Consider the following 18669-nt stretch of genomic DNA (forward strand, 5'->3'; position numbering starts at 1 on the left):
GACAAACACTAGATAGTTTTAGAGAAACACACACACATGAAAAACAATGAAAACAATGGAGGCAAGAAGTGAAATTTGGTGTTGCACGCAACGTTCCATACAAATGGGAAAACGGCAGGCTGGGAAAATTTTCTGTCCCGTTCGTTGTGCTATAATCTTCTTGGCAAACGTTTCCCGAGTAATTTTCACAACATTGTGCACATAAGTGTAGGATTTCTCCCGTGTTTTACTTCAGAGCAGCTCATTCAAGAGGGAGAATAATTTCATGCTTGATCAGTTTTCAATCCAGCCTTCCGTGGAATTATTAACGCACATTGGATTTCAATACTCCCATTAGGTTCAGTCATGGCAGTCGACGAACTTATAGTCCACTATGAGGTGTCCGTGGGCCATGCCACCGCCATCCGTGTCGATCTGCTGGAAAACGGAGATGTCCAGGTCAAGGCCACCGTTGGAGCACTGGTCGACCACCCTCGCAACTGTTTGCGCTCCGGTCGCCGTATTGGTCACCTTCAAATTAGACACATGCATGAGCATGACCACGCACACACCTGATCATATTACCTCCATATGATTGCTGTATGACTCATGTTTCCGAGGGCACGATGTGTAAACGTACCTGAAGACAGCGGCCGCATGAAGGCTCACCGTGGGCACCGGCTGGGCCGCAGAACGAGGTCCAGCCATAGTGCTGCCGCCATGACAGCGGCATGTCGGCGTCCCACGTCGCGCAGAAGGTGCTGGCAGCCCTTAGGTCCCAGTTGATCTGGGCCGGATTGTACATGTTGTATGTCGCCACCACGCCACTAGCTTGCTGGCCGGCGACACCACCGCAGATGGCTAAGGAAACAGCCGAAGCAACGGTGAGGAGCAGTGACAGCCTCGTGGCCTGGGTGATCCCCATCTGCTATGGCTGTGTAGTACTAGTATGTTGCTCACTTTGGGTTGGATATTTGATAAGGATGGCTTGCGGCATGTGTCATTTCTGGGCATACTTATACATACCAATTGATGTCGATAGTCTATGTTATCAGCTAGAATAATTAACCTACAGCTAATGATGAGCTTGTGTGCTACAAATCCGGCTTGTTATCATCGACTCATCGTCAAGACTTGCTATCAGTTAAGTATTTAATTCGATAAGACCTATGAGATTAGAAGAACTAATATGCCTTTCTTTCCAAAACAACATGTGTTATAGTTGGTTAGCTTCCGATAGTGACTCGTGAATACACATCTTTAATGAAAAATTTGTTCGTAATGCAAACACATGAAGGATGAAATTACAGTGGTTTACAGATAACAGATGTCTTTGTCATTATCTGCCAATCAGAATCATCTGTCCAAATTGACAATGCCTACCTTGTAAAAATCGTTTGTGCAGTGTGAAACATACAAAATCTTTGTGGCCTCGTGATTCTAAAGCATATTTCCGAGCTGTTCTATGTGGGATGACCAAGAGTTTTAGTGCGTTAAGCTGGGAAGAGTGTGCTAAGCTGTCGGAGTAAATTTCTAGTGCCAATGTGGATGACAACCATTGCCCAGGGTTTAATCTGATGAGAATGGTCAGTACACTCTGGCAGACTTGAATTCTAGCCACAGAACCTTCTCGCCTCGCCGTGAAAATCTATCGGTTTTACCTTAAGGCCGAACATCTCCCTCGAGTTGGCGGACACCTTCACGTACCATTGATGGAATTCGTACATCTTTGTTGATAGCTTCCGTACCAACTCAGGCCTTACTAGAGATTTGCCTAGCTCAAAAGTCCATCTCTGTTGAACTGGCGGTGCAGCTGGCGGCTCAACTTGCCCTAAACATTCATCAAGTCCCATACCTGTTTCTTCCATGAATTTCAATACTTGTGCTTGCTGATCCAACGGCATTGCTGCTATCTTTTGAGCGTCTTTTTTTGGTAGATGCCCGAGGTCGGGGACAGCACCACTGGAAGATGACTTTTCTTTCCTTTTGTCCCTCTCATCAGCCTTTACTAAAGCCCGTTCGTAGTTTGATAGCAGCTGTATCCTCTTCTTGGCTCCCTCTTCCATCCTGATAAAAAAATTTAAATCTCTTCGATTTTCTAGCGGTGGCTCCATCTCCCTTGCTTTTTTTTCTTCGGCTTGTTTCTTGAACCACTCACTGGCCTCTACTTGGATTTCTGCCCACTGTTCGGCATGACTCATTGCCTCCCAGCATTCCTTACGAGTCACTTCAGGATCCTTTGTTTTCTTCTTTCTCTATCTTGGCTTGGGAGGAGGTGCTCGTGACTTCTTTAGTGGTGCTGCAGGTTCCTTCACCAGGGCTGCTCGTAGTCCCGGCGACGATGATCGGGGAGGGGTGCTGTTATTGTCGTCGTCGCTCCCACCACCAGGATGTGGTGGAGATGGAGACCTTGATCGAGCAGGAAGTGATGGTCTTGGAGCAGGTTGTGCGGGAGATGACAGTCTCGAGCTTTGAGGAGAAAGTCACTGCTGGGGATCTGCGGGGAGCGGTCTTGAGCTTTGAGTAGATGGCTTCGTGCCGGGAATGATGATGTAGCATTTGTGCCATAGAATTATCCCACGAAGCGCATCTCCCAGTGTTCTTTCCCCGTCACCTCTCGGGAGGTTGAGCTCTAGGCCTTCATATTGGCTATCAACAAGCTGCTCTACGCTAACACTGGCATAGTCAGGTGGAATCTCCATTCCATGGCTTGTTTGCCCTACCAGGATTGGTAACGCACTCCCGTACACCACCTGTACATATAGTAGAAGTAACAAGTTATTAAACTCCGATCCCGAGACGTGGATCATTTGAGAAGATTGCATAAATATTATGTATAAGTATACCTTAATAGTGAGGTTGCCGACCGGTGCATGCAGCTCACATGAGATGCATTGCATGATGGCATCCACAGCGAACCGTTGCTCCTCCATAGATAATCTGGGCATCTGCGCATCGGGGAGCCCTGTAGAAGTACAACTGCTCAAGAGGTGTTGAAAAGGGCTGACGAAGTTTGGATTCGGCAATGCTCCAGATTGGGCCAACTCCGCAACTGTGTGGGCCACTCGACGATTGATTTCCTCCAACATTCTTTCTTCTTGGGAATGCACTTTGGATTCTAGCATCTGCCGCCAGCTCTCCTCAATCTGTTCCTTCCTTCACTTGCGGCTTCTGTACGATGCATTATCGCCTCGGAAAGCAAACTTCCATGGAATGACCCCGAACCCTCGGCAATGTCCTGGGTGCTTGGGATTATCGAGGGCCAATGTGAGCTCATCATTCTCTCGGTCCACCTTCAACCTCCTAGCCTTAGAATCTTCAATGTTCTTCATAAGCCTTTCGGCCTTCTGACGTATTGTCTCATTGAATATCAACGTCCCATCCTCTTGGCTCAGGGAGCCTCCATGAGCGTAATACCAATTTTTCGATCGTTCGGGCCATTCAATAGTTGTAGGTACGATACCCCATTCGATCAGGTCTTATTCCAACTTCTTCCATTTGGGAATTGTTATGCCATAACCACCTCGCCCTAGATGATGATGGTACTCCTTCTGACCAGAATTTTTAGTATTGGTCTAGATCTTTTTCATACCGTCTTCACTCCTCTTATATTCAACAAATGCCTCCCAGTGGTCCCTCAACTTTGGCCACACATTGAAATCTGGAGTTCGTCCCTTCTTAAGATAGTTGGCATCCAGCATCTTCTTGAATGTCTGGAATTGTGTAGCCATCTTTTTCAGCGTCCACGCTTTCACATACTTTTCAATATATCCTTCAGGAAATGTGAAATGTCTCTTGACATTTTCCCATAGCATATTCTTTTGTGTCTCCGGGAGCGCGTACGGATTAGTGCTTTTACCCTTCCATTCCCTGATGCTGATAGGCACGTTGTCCCTTACGATTGCCCTGATCTGACTCACGTACTTCTTTGCTACTTTTTCGGGAGCAACCGGCCTGCCCTCTTCTGTGACTTCCGTGATGATAAGCCTCCCTTCCATCACCCTTGTACGACCTCGGGTCTTCTGCCCTTTTGTCGATCCAGAGGGCTAGCAGTTCAAGATTCGTTAATTAGTACATAGTATTAACGGTGGGGTAAAACAATAGAAATTTTTAATACCTCGTTGGAACCTTCCACCACGGCAAGGTTTCGCTGGGGCTCAGGCTCTTCATTGCTATCGCCGGACATGTTGAGGAACATGTCTGCCTGGGTGCCCTCTTCATCGGTGTACGATATGGAAAGGTTGGAGCCACTACCATCACCAGCAATAATCTGCTCCATGAGATACCTTGCGGTCTTGTCATCTGCCATTTCAACTACTGATTGAAACATACATGGAATCATACATGACAGTCATGAATCATAGAACAAGCATGAAATAGGCAACTCACATGAAATGAAACTTACATGAAATCGCCTTAGTTACATGTACGTGAAGGTATATACATGAAATCATACAATAACATGAATCCCATAAAGTCCGAAATGTTTATACAAATTTCTACAAATTAGTAGTAATTTGTAAGAATTTCTACCAAATTTATACTAATTTCTACATAATTATTGGAATTTCTAGAAAATTTCTACTAATTCCTAATAATTTTAAGAATTCCTACCAAAATTCTTCTAATTTCTAAATATTTCTACAAATTAGTAGTAAATTTGTAATAATTTCTACAAAATTAATACTAATTTCTACAAATTTATTGGAATTTCTAGAAAACTTCTACTAATATCTATTCATTTTTTAACTAAAAAATAAAAAAGGCCCTTGGGCCGTTCATTCCCGACGCCAATGCCGGCGGACGTCGCGCGGTGCCTAGCTGGGCGACGACGTCGTACGGCGCTCGAGGCGGCGGAGAACCAATGCGCACGCCAGCGGAACGGGGACGAAGCGAGGTGACCGCAGCGACGAGGGGCTGAGGTGGCCGGCGACGAGGGGCGGAGGTGGCCGGCGACGAGGGAAGGAGGCGGCGACGAGGTGCCGTGACGGACGAGGGCACGGCGGTGACGGAGGAGGTGGTGTTGACGGAGGCGGCGACGAGGCCCCGTGATGGAGACGGCCGGCGGCGACGAGGTCGAGGGGGCGCGATGGAGGAGGATCGGAGGCGGGCCGGGGTGATGGAGAAGGAGGCAGTCCGGGCGCAGGCGAGGCAGCCAGGGTAGCAGGACGATGGTGGCCGGGGCGATGGGTGACGAGGACGACGGTGGCTGGCGAGGGAGGTGGATGGGCGGCGACCGAGCAGGCGGGAGGGCGCGGGATCTGGCGACGATGAAAATTTGGCTAAGTGTAACTGGCGTGGGGGGTAGAAGAGGCTACAGTGACTTTTATCCCCCTCCCCTTTTATCTCGGTTCGTAATTGAACCCGAGACTAAAGGCCCTTTTATCCCGGGTGCCAACACCAAATGGGATAGAAGGACATCCCCTTTTATCCTGGTTGCAAACTCTAACCAGTATAAAAGGGTACGTTCCCGGCAGGAATCGAAAACTACCCTTTTATCCCGGTTACATTTGGCAACTGGGATAAAAGGTGTCCTTTTGTCCCTTTTATCCCGGTTGCTTTTGGCAACCGGGATAAAAGGGCCTTTTGTCCCGGTTGCTATTGGCACCCGGGACAAAAGGGCCTTTTCCCACACTTTCATCTCCCGCCTGTTTTTTGGAGATGGACAGCTATTTATGTTTTCACTGCATTTCAGGATGCAAAAACAAAAAAATTTACATATTTTGAACATGCAAAAATATATTAAATTAGCGAGTATATTGACAATAAGTGTGAATTATTCATTAATTCTATACTAGTTTGTTTAGCTTCTAAAATAATTATTTTACTACATCGCTATGATCAAGAAATTATTCAATTAAATAATTTGAACGCGCGAAAAATTTCATTTATGTATGTGCTTAACATTGTTCATGTTTATCTAATAAATCTTCACCTCAACTAATTTAAGCACAGATGAAATCATACATATGTTAAATTAAAAATTGTATCAAGTAGTACATAAAGGTCAAGTAAATTTAGCGCATTACAATACAACATTATAAAATTTCTTCTTCACGAAAGTTCCTTGATCATGATCGCGGTGTAAGTACGGAGCCTCTTCTTTGGATAGCAGGATGCTTGGGTCAACTTCAACAGCGAATGGAGGCATGCCATCAAACTGATCATAATCATCTGATTGGTCTGTTTTATCCTCGACTCCCACGATATTTCTTTTACCTGGAAGAACTATGTGGCACTTTGGCTCCCATGGCTCTTCTAGATTTCTCTTAGGTTTGCTAGACATGTCCTTCACATAGAAAACCTGATGCACATCATTGGCAATTACGAATGGTTCATCACTGTATCCAGTCTTGCTCAGATCCACTATTGTCATTCCGTACTGATCTTTGGTTACGGCAGTTAGCTTCACCCAATTGCAAAGAAATAGAGGGATGTAGAGTAGTCCGTATTTGAGTTCTCATATCTCCTGTATGAAACCATAATACGACTCCTTACTATTATTTCTATCTATGGCATATATGCGGACACCACTATTATGGTTCGTGCTTTTCTGGTCCTAGGCTCTCGTGTAAAATGTATAACCATTTATCTCATAGCCTTGGAATTTCAGTATTGTGCTAGCAGGTCCCCTAGCTAACCAAGCGAGCTATGGGTGAATCTCAGAGTTACCCATAAGTTGTTGGCGCAATCAGGAGGGAAAAGTTTCCATGTGATGACGTGTAAGACAAGCATCGGATTTCGTCAGGTTTTTGGAAACTACCATCTGTCTGTGCTGCTCGATATACGGAGCCACAAAGGATGACTGTTGTAGAACAGTGCAGTGTGCCTTGTCGAACAAATCAGTATCATTGCTCAAACTTGATTTCCTTCCAAGGGTGCCCATTCCCCATAGCCTCCCCTTGTGGCGTGAAGTTGGAACCCCAATCGAGTCAATTGAGTCAATAAAATCAACACAAAACTCGATCACCTCCTCTGTTCCATATCCCTTGGCGATGCTTCCTTCTGGATGGGCACGATTAAGAACATAGTTTTTTAGGACTGCCATGAACCTCTCGAAAGGCCACATATTGTGCAGGTATACAGGACCGAGAATACCAATCTCTTTTACTAGATGAATCAGTAAGTGCATCATAATATTAAAGAAGGATGGTGGAAATACCAACTCAAAACTGACAAGACATTGCACCACATCGTTCTGTAGCTTTGATAGCTTGGATGGATCGATTGCCTTCTGCGAAATTGCATTGAGAAACGCGTATAGCTTTACGAGCGACAACCGGACATTTTCTGGTAGAACAACCCTCAGTGCAACCGGAAGCAACTGGGTCATCAACATGTGGCAGTCATAGGCCTTGAGATTTATAAACTTCTTTTGTTTCATATTTATTATTCCCTTTATATTCGAGGAGTGTCCAGACGGGACCTTCATACTATTCAAGCATTTAAACATGTTATCCTTCTCTTCCTTGCTGAGAGTGTAACTGTTAGGATGTAAGTAGTGTTGTCTATTATCTCTCTTTTCCATATGTAGGTCATCTCGTTGCCCCATGGCTTTCAGGTCCTGTCGTGCTTCCAATGTATCTTTCGAGGTCCCATAAACACCCATGAAGCCTTGCACGTTCACGCAAAGATTCTTCGTCAGGTGCATCATGTCTATTGCGTTGCGAACCTCTACGATTTCCCAATAAGGTAGCTCCCAAAATATTGACTTTTTCTTCCACATAGGTGCACATCCATTATCGTCGTTCGGAACAGGTTGGCTACCATCACCCTTTCCAAAGACTACATTTCATCCTTTATCATCTCGAAGACACGCTTTCCATTACGGTGTGCAGGTTTTTTAGATGGTCTAGCTCCCCTTTGAAATGCATCCCGCTCTTTCTCAGCTGGTGGTGAGCAGGGAGAAATTGACAATGACCCATATAGATGACCTTCTTACAGTGCTTCAAATACATGTTGTCTGTGTCGTCTAAATAGTGGGTGCAGGCCGATATCCCTTGTTTGTCTGTCTCGAAAGGCTACTCAGTGCAGACCAATCATTGATGTTTACGAACAACAATGCTCATAGATTAAAGATCTCTTGTTTATCCTCATTCCACACACGTACACATTCTTCCTTCCAGAGCTATAAAAGTTCATCAACCAACGGTCTTAGGTACACGTCAATGTCGTTGCCGGGTTGTTTTGGGCCTTGGATAAGCGCCGGCATCATAATGAACTTCCGCTTCATACATAGCCAAGGAGGAAGGTTGAACATACATAGGGTCACAGGCCAAGTACTATGGCTACTACTCAACTCACCGAATGGATTAAATCCATCAGTACTTAAACCAAACCTTATGTTCCTTGCTTCACTTTCAAAGTTCAGGAATGCTCTATCAATTGATCTCCACTATGCCCCATCTGCGGGGTGTCTCAGCATCTCATCTTCCATACGTTCTTTTTTGTGCCATCGCATCAACTTAGCATTTGCCTTGCTCTTGAACAAGCGCTTCAAGCGTGGTATTATAGGAAAATACCACATCACCTTCGCGGGAACCCTCTTCTTAGGAGACTACCCCTTGACATCACCAGGATCATCTCGCCTGATCTTATACCGCAGCTCTTTGCAAATGGGACAAGCATTCATTTTCTCATATTCATCACCACGATAGAGGATACAGTCATTAGGGCATGCGTGTATCTTCTGAACCTCCAATCCGAGAGGGCAAATAATCTGTTTAACTTCATATGTTGTGAATGATAATTCATTATTTTAGGGAAGAATCTTCTTGACAATGTTCAACATCCTCTGAAATGCCTTATCGGACACACCATTTTTTGCCTTCCATTGCACAAATTCTAGTGTCGTACCTAGTTTTTTATGGCCCTACTGGCAATTCTGGTACAATAATTTTTGGTGATCATCTATCATGCACTGCAACTTTGTTGCTTCCTTCTCAGTTTTGCAATCTTTGTGTGCATCTCGTAGCACCTGACTAAGGTCATCAGTAGGGCCATTTTCTGCAAACTCATCTTTATCAGCCTCGCCCATTGTAGTATCTGCAAAAGCTTGGCCTGCAACCCAGTCCGGAAAGTCATCTTTCTCAACTGGGCGGCACCGTACTTCGTCATAGAAGAGCTTCGATTTTACGAGAAAGGGGACACAGTCTTCCACGACATCTGTTGTCGCTCTTTCGTGTAAAATCAAAGCTCTTCCTTGACGTCCGTTACTGCTCCACGGAGAACATGCTTACCGAGATGAACACGGTATGCCTGCAGAACTTGTTGAACTTGAAGACCATGATCATCTGGCGAGCATGTTCTCAACTGGGCGGCACCGCACTTCGTCATGGAAGAGGTTCGATTCTACGAAAAGGGGACACGGTCTTCCACGATGTTCGTATCCACTCTTTCTCGTAGAATCGGACCTCCTCCTTGACGTACGTTGCTGCTCGGCGGAGAACATTCTCGCCGAGATGAACACATTATGCAAGTTCAACAAGTATGGATTTGAAAAACCATATTGAATTTTGACAAGATAAACCATCTAGACAAGGGTAGCATCATTTCTCAAACCACTGCAAGGATACGTACTATATATGACACATCAGAGAACATTCTCGCCGAGATGAACACGTTATGCAAGTTCAACAAGTATGGATTTGAAAAACCATATTGAATTTTGACAAGATAAACCGTCTAAACAAGGGTAGCATCATTTCTCAAACCACTGCAAGGATACGTACTATATATGACACATCAATCTCACTCACATTCTAGCTCAAAATACCTCTCCATTTTCTACTTCACATTCTAGCAAATAAACTATACATCTCCAAAGCATAAATCAAAGCGTAACATGAGGATGAAGTAGCAAACCTTCACAACACTTTGGATGAGTGAAATTCCCACGAAAATGAGGGAAAAAAATTGGGCAGCACCTCCCTCACTTAGGCACCACCGGAGAGTAGGTGAAGCTCAGCTCTCTATCTTTGTGGTGGACTGGCTCGGGCTGGAGGAGGAAGAAAGGCCTCTGTCTTGGTATATAATGGGGGATGAGTTTTTATCCCGGTTAAAAACTCCAACCGAGACAAAAAGGAACACCTTTTGTCCCGGTTGAAAGTTTACTCCCGGTTGGAGGCTCCAACCGGGACTAAACTTTTTACCCCAATTGGTGTTACCAACTGGGACAAAAGGTACACCCTTTTGTTCCGGTTGGAGCCTCCAACCGGGACAAAAGGGTCACGCCACCGACACCCCGAAACTACCTGTTACAACTGTGACTAAAGGGGGGCCTTTAGTCCCGATTGCAAATACTAACCTGGAGTAAATCTCCCCTCCATTCTTGCCTACCGTGGCGCACCTCCTTTTCTCCCGGGCCTACTTTAAACCGGGATAAAAGGGGGCGCATCGAAAGTAGTTCTCTACTAGTGACTCCTTCCTGGCGCCAACCGCTCCCACTATAGCTTGGACTAGATCTCAAATTCTTGTCCGTCGCCGTGGTGCTGGTGGTGGTATCTCAAATTCCCGTCCGTCGCCGTGGTGCTAGTGTCAGTGGTGCGCTTGGCCGGGGGAGTCGTCGCCACACCGCCACAATGCCACAGTACCAGGAGCTGCCATGCGGCGGGCAGGTGCTCGACATCGACACGGCGCTCAAGGATGGCATCCACGGGGGGGGGGGGGGGGCTGGAGCCCGGGGATGCGGCGGCGGGGGACGTCCGGAAACAGCCGGTCCAGGTGAAAAAAATGATGGACAAACTCCACCTCCGGAGGGACGGGGGGGGGGGATGGCACCGGGGGCTGGGAGGGAGGGCGGCGGGCAGGAGGGCGGCGGCGGGAGGGACGGCCACCGCGGCAGGGGGGACGGAGGCATCAGGCGGGAAGGAGCTGGGTGGGAGGAAGGGTAGTAAATGAGGAGCAAGGGCGTCCCCAACCCCCTTTAATCCATTTTAATCCAGTTTTGTGGACTAAAGGACTATAGCCTTTAGTCCAAACTTTAATCCACCTGTTTGAGTGTTTAGGGATTAAAAGTGCACCAAAATAGTGGACTACAGTTTAGTTCATGGAACCAAACACCCTCTTAATCTCTATGGTTTCTTGCCTTGAGATCTCTGCTAAGAAAAATAGCATCTCACTATCTCAGTGGTGACGATAAAGTCATAATCAATATATAATAACTATGAGGGGATAAAAAGGATACCGAAGTCTAATATGCATGGACAATGGGAATCTCAATCAATTATAGGTGTGTATGCCTTGTGTCTCCTCCAGAAACAAATAAACATCTCAGATCGAACTTATCCTCCAACTGGAACCGGTGAGTATCTTGTGTCTTCAAGCGGCAGACTTAATCGGAGCACGTTCCCTTGAGATTTAGCAGAAAAAAAATACAGGCATCTCGTGATCAGTGTTTTTTGTCTTTGTAAGTACGAATACAGATGCAGGCTTAATCAATTTCGTAGCTGCCTGCCTTGACATGTTCGCCATAGAGTATGCATCTCATGATCGATCTGTTTTGTAGAGCTAGTAGCTACTACTTCTACTCCGAAACTACTAAAGTATGTCTACACTCGGGTAAGTTTGCTCTGAGTGTATTTTGGTGAGTGTTCTCGGCACCAGTAAGCTTTATAGTTCTATGGTAGTTTACAATTAACTAATTGAGCTTTGTTACAATTATTGTTAAGTACTAATTGGGTACTTCCAGGTACTTTTTAAAAAAAATTAATGACTGCTGATCTACAGAATGTAATTAAAAAATATTTTAAATTAGTATTGATCCCATTGTTTTTATACTTGGTTTCACCTATTTGATATTTCTTGGTGCTTTAGCTACCTCTATTACTTCATATCTTTCCACTCTACGATTTCTCTGAATAGATGGCTCTTATTTTTTTTCCAATCACCGTAAAAATCCTCTAATCAACAACATCAGACATAATCAATTTACTTCTTCCGATTTGAAATACATTATTGATCTATCAGGAAAACAGCATGGTCTACAAGGTGACACTTTGGTAGCAATATCTACATTATTTTAAATGGAAAATAGTTGTATATCTCTGAATATAAGGACTTCAAGGAATTTTTCAAACAAATTATGTTGGGGGGGGAGGGGGGGGAGTCTTTCATGCCCCACACTAAAGCACCGGGTCAGCTTCTGATTGGGAAGCTTATAGTTTGATTAGCACAATTAATGTTTTGGCCTGCGCCTGATTTGCTTTATCTTGATTAGATACACATAAGTCCTCATATTTAATTAGGGACAAACTTCAAATGCCAGAAATATTTATATTAAGGGATTGATCGGTATTATGAATGTATCACTACTGGAAAACTGACTATTAGTCCCAGTTGGTAGGCCTCAAGGCTCTCAAAAATCCATCCGGATAAATTTTTCAAGACGAAGGAGAGTTCTTTAATCCCGGGTCATTCAACTGGGACTAAAGACCCCCTAGCCCGTGATGTGCCTGGCAGGCCCCTTTACCAATCGGGACTAAAGGGCATACGTGCATGCGTATGCATACGCGCCTGCATGGCGCATGCACGTACCCCTTTAGTACTTAAGACTTTTTTTAGATTATTTTCCATATTAATATTGTATGCAACTCATATTAATATATACAATAATTTGTCCACTTCATTCCTAGGATCCTCCCGTTGTAGAAAATCAGTACAAAATCAGTACAAAATTACTATGATTAGTAGAAAATTAGTATAATTTACTTCATATGCTTAGATACTTAGTATAATTTTGAATACATTATGTATAATTATTACAAATTACTAAATTTTAGTATAAATGTTTCAAAAATTAGAAATTTTTCGAAATGCTTAGACTTATATAGTATAAATGCTTAGTATAATTTTGTATACATTTAGTATAATTTTTAGTACAATACTATGATTTAGTACAAATTCTTAGAAAATTAGTAGAAATTTGTAGAAATTAGGTAGAAATTCTTAGAAATTTGTAGAAATGCTTAGAAATTAGTAGAAATTTGGAAGACATTCTAAGAAATTATTAGAAAATTGTAGAAACACTTCAAATTTGGTAGAAATGCTTAAAATTAGTAAGAATTAGTAGAAATTTGGTAGAAATTAGTAGAAATTAGTAGAAATTTGTAGAAACAATTCAAATTTGGTAGAATTTAGTAGGAATTAGTAGAAACTTGTAGAAACACTTCAAATTTTGTAGAAATTCTTAGAATTTAGTAGAAATTTGTAGAAACACTTCATGTAGGATTCATTCAAGACATCTCATGTAAGTTTCATTCAAGACTTTCATGTAAATTTCTTGTAAGTTTTCATGTAAATTTCATTCCATGTATGGTTTTATGTGTACATTTCAATCAATTTGTTTTTTCATGGTTGTTCTATGATTTCATGTGTGTTTAAAGTAGTTGACATGGCAGACGACGAGACCGCAAGGTATATAATAGAGCAGATTATTGCTGGTGGTAGTGGCTCCAACCTTCTCGTAACGTACACCAATGAAGAGGGTAGCCAGGCGGACATGTTCCTCAACATGTCCGGCGAGGGCAATGAAGAGCCCGAGCCCGAGCAAAACCTTGCCGTGACGGAAGGTTCCAGCAAGGTATATATCATTTCCATTATTTTATCCGATCTATAATGTCTTATTCATTATTACATGTACTAATTAACAAATCTTGAATTGTTAGCCCTCTCGATCGACGAACTGTCAAAAGCCCCGAGGTCGTACAAAGGTGATGGAGGGAAGGCTTATCATCACAGAATTCACACAAGAGGGCAAGCCGGTTGCTCCCGAAAATGTGGCAAGAAAGTCCATGAGTCAGATTAGGGCAATCGTAAGGGACAACGTGCCCATCAGCATCAGGGAATGGAAGGGCAAAAGTACTAATCCATACGCGCTCCTAGATACAGAAAAATGCTATGGTTAGATATGAAGAAATACTTCACATTTCCCGAAGGATGTAATGAAGATGATGTGAAAGCATGAACACTGAAGAAGATGGCCACACAATTCCAGACATTCAAGAAGATGCTAGATGCCACCTTCATCAAGAAGGGCCGAACTCCAAATTTCAATGAGTGGCCAAAGTTGAGGGACCACTGGGAGGTATTTGTCGAATACAAGACGAGTGAAAACGGTAGAAATAAGGTTCGCACCAATGTTGCAAATGCTAGCAAGGAGTACCATCATCGTCTAGGCCAAGGTGGTTATAGCACTGCAATTCCCAGATGGCGCACTATGGAACAAGGCCTGATCGATCGGGGTATCATACCAGCAACTCTTGAATGACCCGATCGATCAAAAAATTGGTATTATGCTCATGGAGGCAACCTGAGCTAAGAGAATGGGACATTGGTCTTCAATGAGACAATACGTCAGAAGGTTGAAAGGCTCTCAAAAATTCATCCGGGATAAATTTTTCGAGACGAAGGAGGGTTCTTTAATCCCGAATCATTCAACTGGGACTAAAGACCCCCTGGCCCGTGATGTGCCTGGCGCCCCTTTTGTCGGGACTACTCCCCAGACCCACGAGTAGGCCTCGGACAGCCCACTAAGGGACGTACTCGGACATGATCAGAACAAGGATGAGCATATTTTACTCGGACTAGTCTTGTATGTTTATGGGAAACTACTCGGGCCGTTACTGAGTAGATCTCTGTAATAGTACCCGACTAGGACTCAGACTTGTAACCCTGCCCTCCCGCGTATATAAGGCCGGGCAGGGACCCCCCTCAAACAACAATCTCAGGACCAGAACATACATCAATACAAACCAACACACAGGACGTAGGGTATTACGCGATCTAGCGGCCCGAACCTATCTAAATCGTGTTCCTTGTGTCACCATTGATTCCTTAATTCTCGACGACCCTTACCGCACAAAAGACCACCTAGGGTACCCCTAGGCGGGTTGCCGGTCTAAAAACACCGACACCTTTACCAACCGGGACTAAAGGGCATACGTGCATGTGTATGCATACGCGCCTGCATGGTGCATGCACGTACCCCTTTAGTACTTAAGACTTTTTTTTAGATTATTTTCCATATTAATATTGTATGCAACTCATATTAATATATACAATAATTTGTCCACTTCTTTCCTAGGATCCTCCCGTTGTGGTGTTGCTCAGTGCATCAATTGAACGTCCATCGTAATGAAATTCTCCCGCTAGATTTATCACCTCATCCACCAGGAATCCTATGAGACTTTCACATATTGCCCCTATTCTCTTCTTCTCCAAGAGTTTATGTTGAAGATTTCGCATCTGTAGTGAGCGAGGATGTCACGCTAGCACCGGCTGCCCTGTCCAACCATGCATCACTGCATCTTCGAGCTCCACAAGTGAGAATCTCATTTGTTTTCTCTGTAGTCCCCTCCAATTTTCTAAATCTACATCTGCTTCACCGGAGAGAACTCTGCTCAAGTTTATTACTGTCTATAATGGAGCCTAGTTATGCCTAGATGTGGCCACGGCCCCCATGCTACTGGAGTATTTCTTTAGCGAACAGTAAATTTCTCGGTGTATTGTGTTAGATTTGATATCCTTGTCTTACCCTGGCCGCTCTAGATCTATCTGCAAGGTCGGCATCTATATTTCTATGGTCATGGTACATTTTGTTCCTTATATCTAAGACAACTGACCAAATACTTATTGTGCAAGGCCTAGTACCACATTCCTACATTTCAAGGAATAGCTGCTAGTTCACCTGAAAGCTAGTTGTATGCACAGTGTATATGGTTATAAATTGAAGAAATGGAATGCAAAAATTTATATGCTGTTAGGCCTGGAGGGGAATCTACCTCCCTATCAATCCCCAAGTTTTAGAAGCATCAGGATCCGTCAAGAATGACCTAAGCCGACTTTTGCCTCATTTCTAGACACATCTCAGGACAAGCCTGAATCTCACACTTTTTCATAAAGTAGGTTATGACTAATCAATGGGAGCTTTAACTATGTGAGCTCTTGACCATGAGCCTCGGCTATTCAAATAGTTTTTATAACTCTGCACAGAGGTATACATTTTTCCCGCACGTTCGATCAGCCCATAACTTGATCATAGGCAGTACTGACCTATGAGACCTGCACCCACTTGTGTCTATTCATAGAAAACCTTCCCTAACTCCGTCCACATATACGGTTGGGCTCTAAACAAGGGTCACACTATATCCACTCGTGGACTCTATCCCAGGAAAAAGATGCATCATAACTTGACAAACAATGTCAACGGGCAGGGGCAGAGCTAGGATTTGAGCATAGGGGGCTGTTTAAGCCAACAACAATAAATCATACATGATGAAATATATATACAACAAGAGTGCAGATAATAACCAAAAATGTTTATTGTACAATACAAAAGAAGGCCAAAAACCAGAATATGGGAACAAAATTTAATTACACCTTGGTGTCTAACCTCCACCTGTCAATCTAATTCTAGGATAAAAAAGAATCACGGTAATAATAAAGACAAAGGACATGAAATGAGAAGATAACATGAAGAATAATCTTAAATAAAATAAATGTCGTTGAGATAAATGTGAAGGGAGAATAAACAAGCATAGCACTGACTACATTTATTAACTAGTAAATTATTAGAGATTATCTAGCTAATGGAGGAGATACCGTGGGGGCACCAGATGTTGGGGGTGCCAGGCCCACCTCAACCATAGTTATTAGGACCGGACCGGACAACGAACCGTTCAAGCTCTTGGTTCGCGGTTTGATTGGTTCAACCGGTTGAACCACCGGTTCAACACGGTTCAAATATGGTAACTTATCAGCTAAAATCACAAACACAGCTGCAGCCTGATGGTTGCTATCCATGTTGCCGAAGGCAAGGGTGGGAGTTCGAACCCCAGCCACGCCATTTTTCCTCCCATTTTCTTTCCTGCGCGCTGATTTTTCTCCTTGCGCTCGGTTTTCTCCGGTCTGTACCGGTTTCTTGTCCGGTTTTATACCGGTTTCTTGCTAAAAACCGCCGGTTCAACTGGTTTTTCCCGGTTCGATTGCTTATCCGATCTTTTAGGCGGACCGAACCGGCCGAGGTTCTGGTTCGGTCTTTTACTGGTCGGACCGTCGGTCCGGTCCGGTCCCAATAACTGTGCCCTCAACCCCTCCCTCCCTCCGCCACTGTCAACACGCCCTATGGACCTCAACTCGTGACCCGTGCCGACCAAACGTGGAACTCTGCGAAGGTCCTGCTCCATTCTATCTGTTGCCCATCGTGGCTACTTGGGACGGTTTATTAGGTTCAGTTGGTGGGGTGCAAATCAACGCCGGAATCAATCATTCACATGATGGCAAACTGCAGCAACGCGGTGAACATCTGGCAGAAAATTTCACAATGGAGCAATTTCCAGTTACCCAACAGAAATGCTCGGCAAACCATATGCAAATGGTGGCGAATTTTGACCAAGATCCCTGTTACTGATAGCAGCCAGCACCTCCAGGTGATCATCTATACCGCTTGGAACATCTGGAAAGAAAGGTGTACAAGAGTATTCGGTAGCAAAACAATGGACTCAGAGCAGCTGCTGGAGATCATCAAACAAGATGTCCTGGCATACCGGACGGCCAACAGGATAGTTCAGTAGTATATGATACAGATTTGTTCATAGCTTTTGACTAGGTTGGGTGGTGAGCTCCACAAACTCAATTTTTTCCTTTCCACTCCTTCCCTGGTCCGCTCCAGGAATGTAAAAATACTTTCTTGCTTTCTACTATAATGAAAAGGTAGAGCACCTACCATGTTTGCTCAAAAAAAAAAGAGATCAGTCGGGTCTCCTGAAAAGCACCCAAAATAGGAGTACAAGGAAAGAAGCTGAAATCGCGGGGCCCAACCACGCCTTGGATAAAGGAGCAGTCCTCCGCTAGCTAAATATTTGCCTGGCCCCGCGGGCGCACGTCGTTTCGCGTTTCCGCTTGCCTTGGTCCTGGCCCCTGGCCCTCCGAAATGCCGGGACCGGCCGTGGAGGCGGCGGCGGCCAGGGGCGGCGACCACGATGGCGACGGCGGCGGCCGCAGGACGGCCGGCGAGTGGGAGAAGACGTACTTGGATGTCCTTGGCATCTGCTGCACCGCCGAGGTCGCGCTCGTCGAGCGGCTCCTCTCCCCGATCGACGGCGTGCGGGCGGTCACCGTCGTCGTCCCCTCCCGCACCGTCATCGTCGAGCACGACGCCGCCGCCGTCTCCCAGTTCCACATTGGTAAACAGATCATCTTTCCTTCTTCTCGATCGCCGTACGTATCGATCGAATTCTTGCACAAATGCATGGCGTCAATTCTCTCTTGCCCTTTCCGGATCAGTGAAGGTCCTCAACAAGGCGGGCCTCGAGGCCTCGGTCCGAGCCTATGGCAGCGGCAGCGGCGCCGCCGGCCGGTGGCCCAGCCCGTTCATCGTCGCCTGCGGCGTCCTGCTCCTCGCCTCCTTCCTCGCGCCGCTCCTGCCTCCGCTGCGGTGGCTGGCGCTGGCGGCGGCCTGCGTCGGCTCCCAGCCGATGCTGCTCAGGGCGGTCGCCGCGGCGGGCGAGCTCACCCTAGACATCAACATCCTCATGCTCATCGCGGTGGCCGGCTCCGTCGCGCTCGGGAGCTACACGGAGGCCGGCGCCATCGTCTTCCTCTTCACCGTCGCCGAGTGGCTGGAGACGCTGGCGTGCGCCAGGGCGAGCGCCGGGATGCTGTCGGGGTCCAGAGATTGAGAGGGCTAGTTGG

At 45.3% G+C, this 18669-nt stretch overlaps 2 protein-coding genes across 2 annotated transcripts in view; one reads left to right on the forward strand and one right to left on the reverse strand.

Moving 5' to 3' along the window:
* Positions 1 to 339: 339 nt before the first annotated feature.
* Positions 340 to 904, reverse strand: LOC101778874 (pathogenesis-related protein PR-4). The gene is made up of 2 exons (XM_004959048.1): positions 620 to 904; positions 340 to 510 (listed from the first exon to the last, which is right to left on the reverse strand). Exons 1-2 carry the CDS (start codon positions 902 to 904, stop codon positions 340 to 342), a joined length of 456 nt encoding a protein of 151 aa, XP_004959105.1.
* Positions 905 to 5068: 4164 nt separating this feature from the next.
* LOC101779284 (cadmium/zinc-transporting ATPase HMA3) overlaps positions 5069 to 18669 on the forward strand; it is a 17089-nt gene continuing 3488 nt past the window's right edge. Inside the window, exons 1-3 of the mRNA XM_014804688.1 lie at positions 5069 to 5139; positions 17980 to 18161; positions 18262 to 18640. Of these exons, the coding sequence (XP_014660174.1) occupies positions 5069 to 5139; positions 17980 to 18161; positions 18262 to 18640 (632 nt within the window). The remainder of the gene's footprint in view (positions 5140 to 17979; positions 18162 to 18261; positions 18641 to 18669) is intronic.

Source organism: Setaria italica, chromosome II (genome assembly GCF_000263155.2).
Source record: "Setaria italica strain Yugu1 chromosome II, Setaria_italica_v2.0, whole genome shotgun sequence".
NCBI lineage: Eukaryota > Viridiplantae > Streptophyta > Magnoliopsida > Poales > Poaceae > Setaria > Setaria italica.

Excerpts from the sequence above, each read along its gene's own strand:
- LOC101778874 (XM_004959048.1), bottom strand. The coding sequence starts at position 904 with ATGGGGATCACCCAGGCCACGAGGCTGTCACTGCTCCTCACCGTTGCT. Across the intron at positions 511-619 it reads CATGCGGCCGCTGTCTTCAG|GTGACCAATACGGCGACCGG; the intron begins GTACGTTTACAC and ends TCTAATTTGAAG.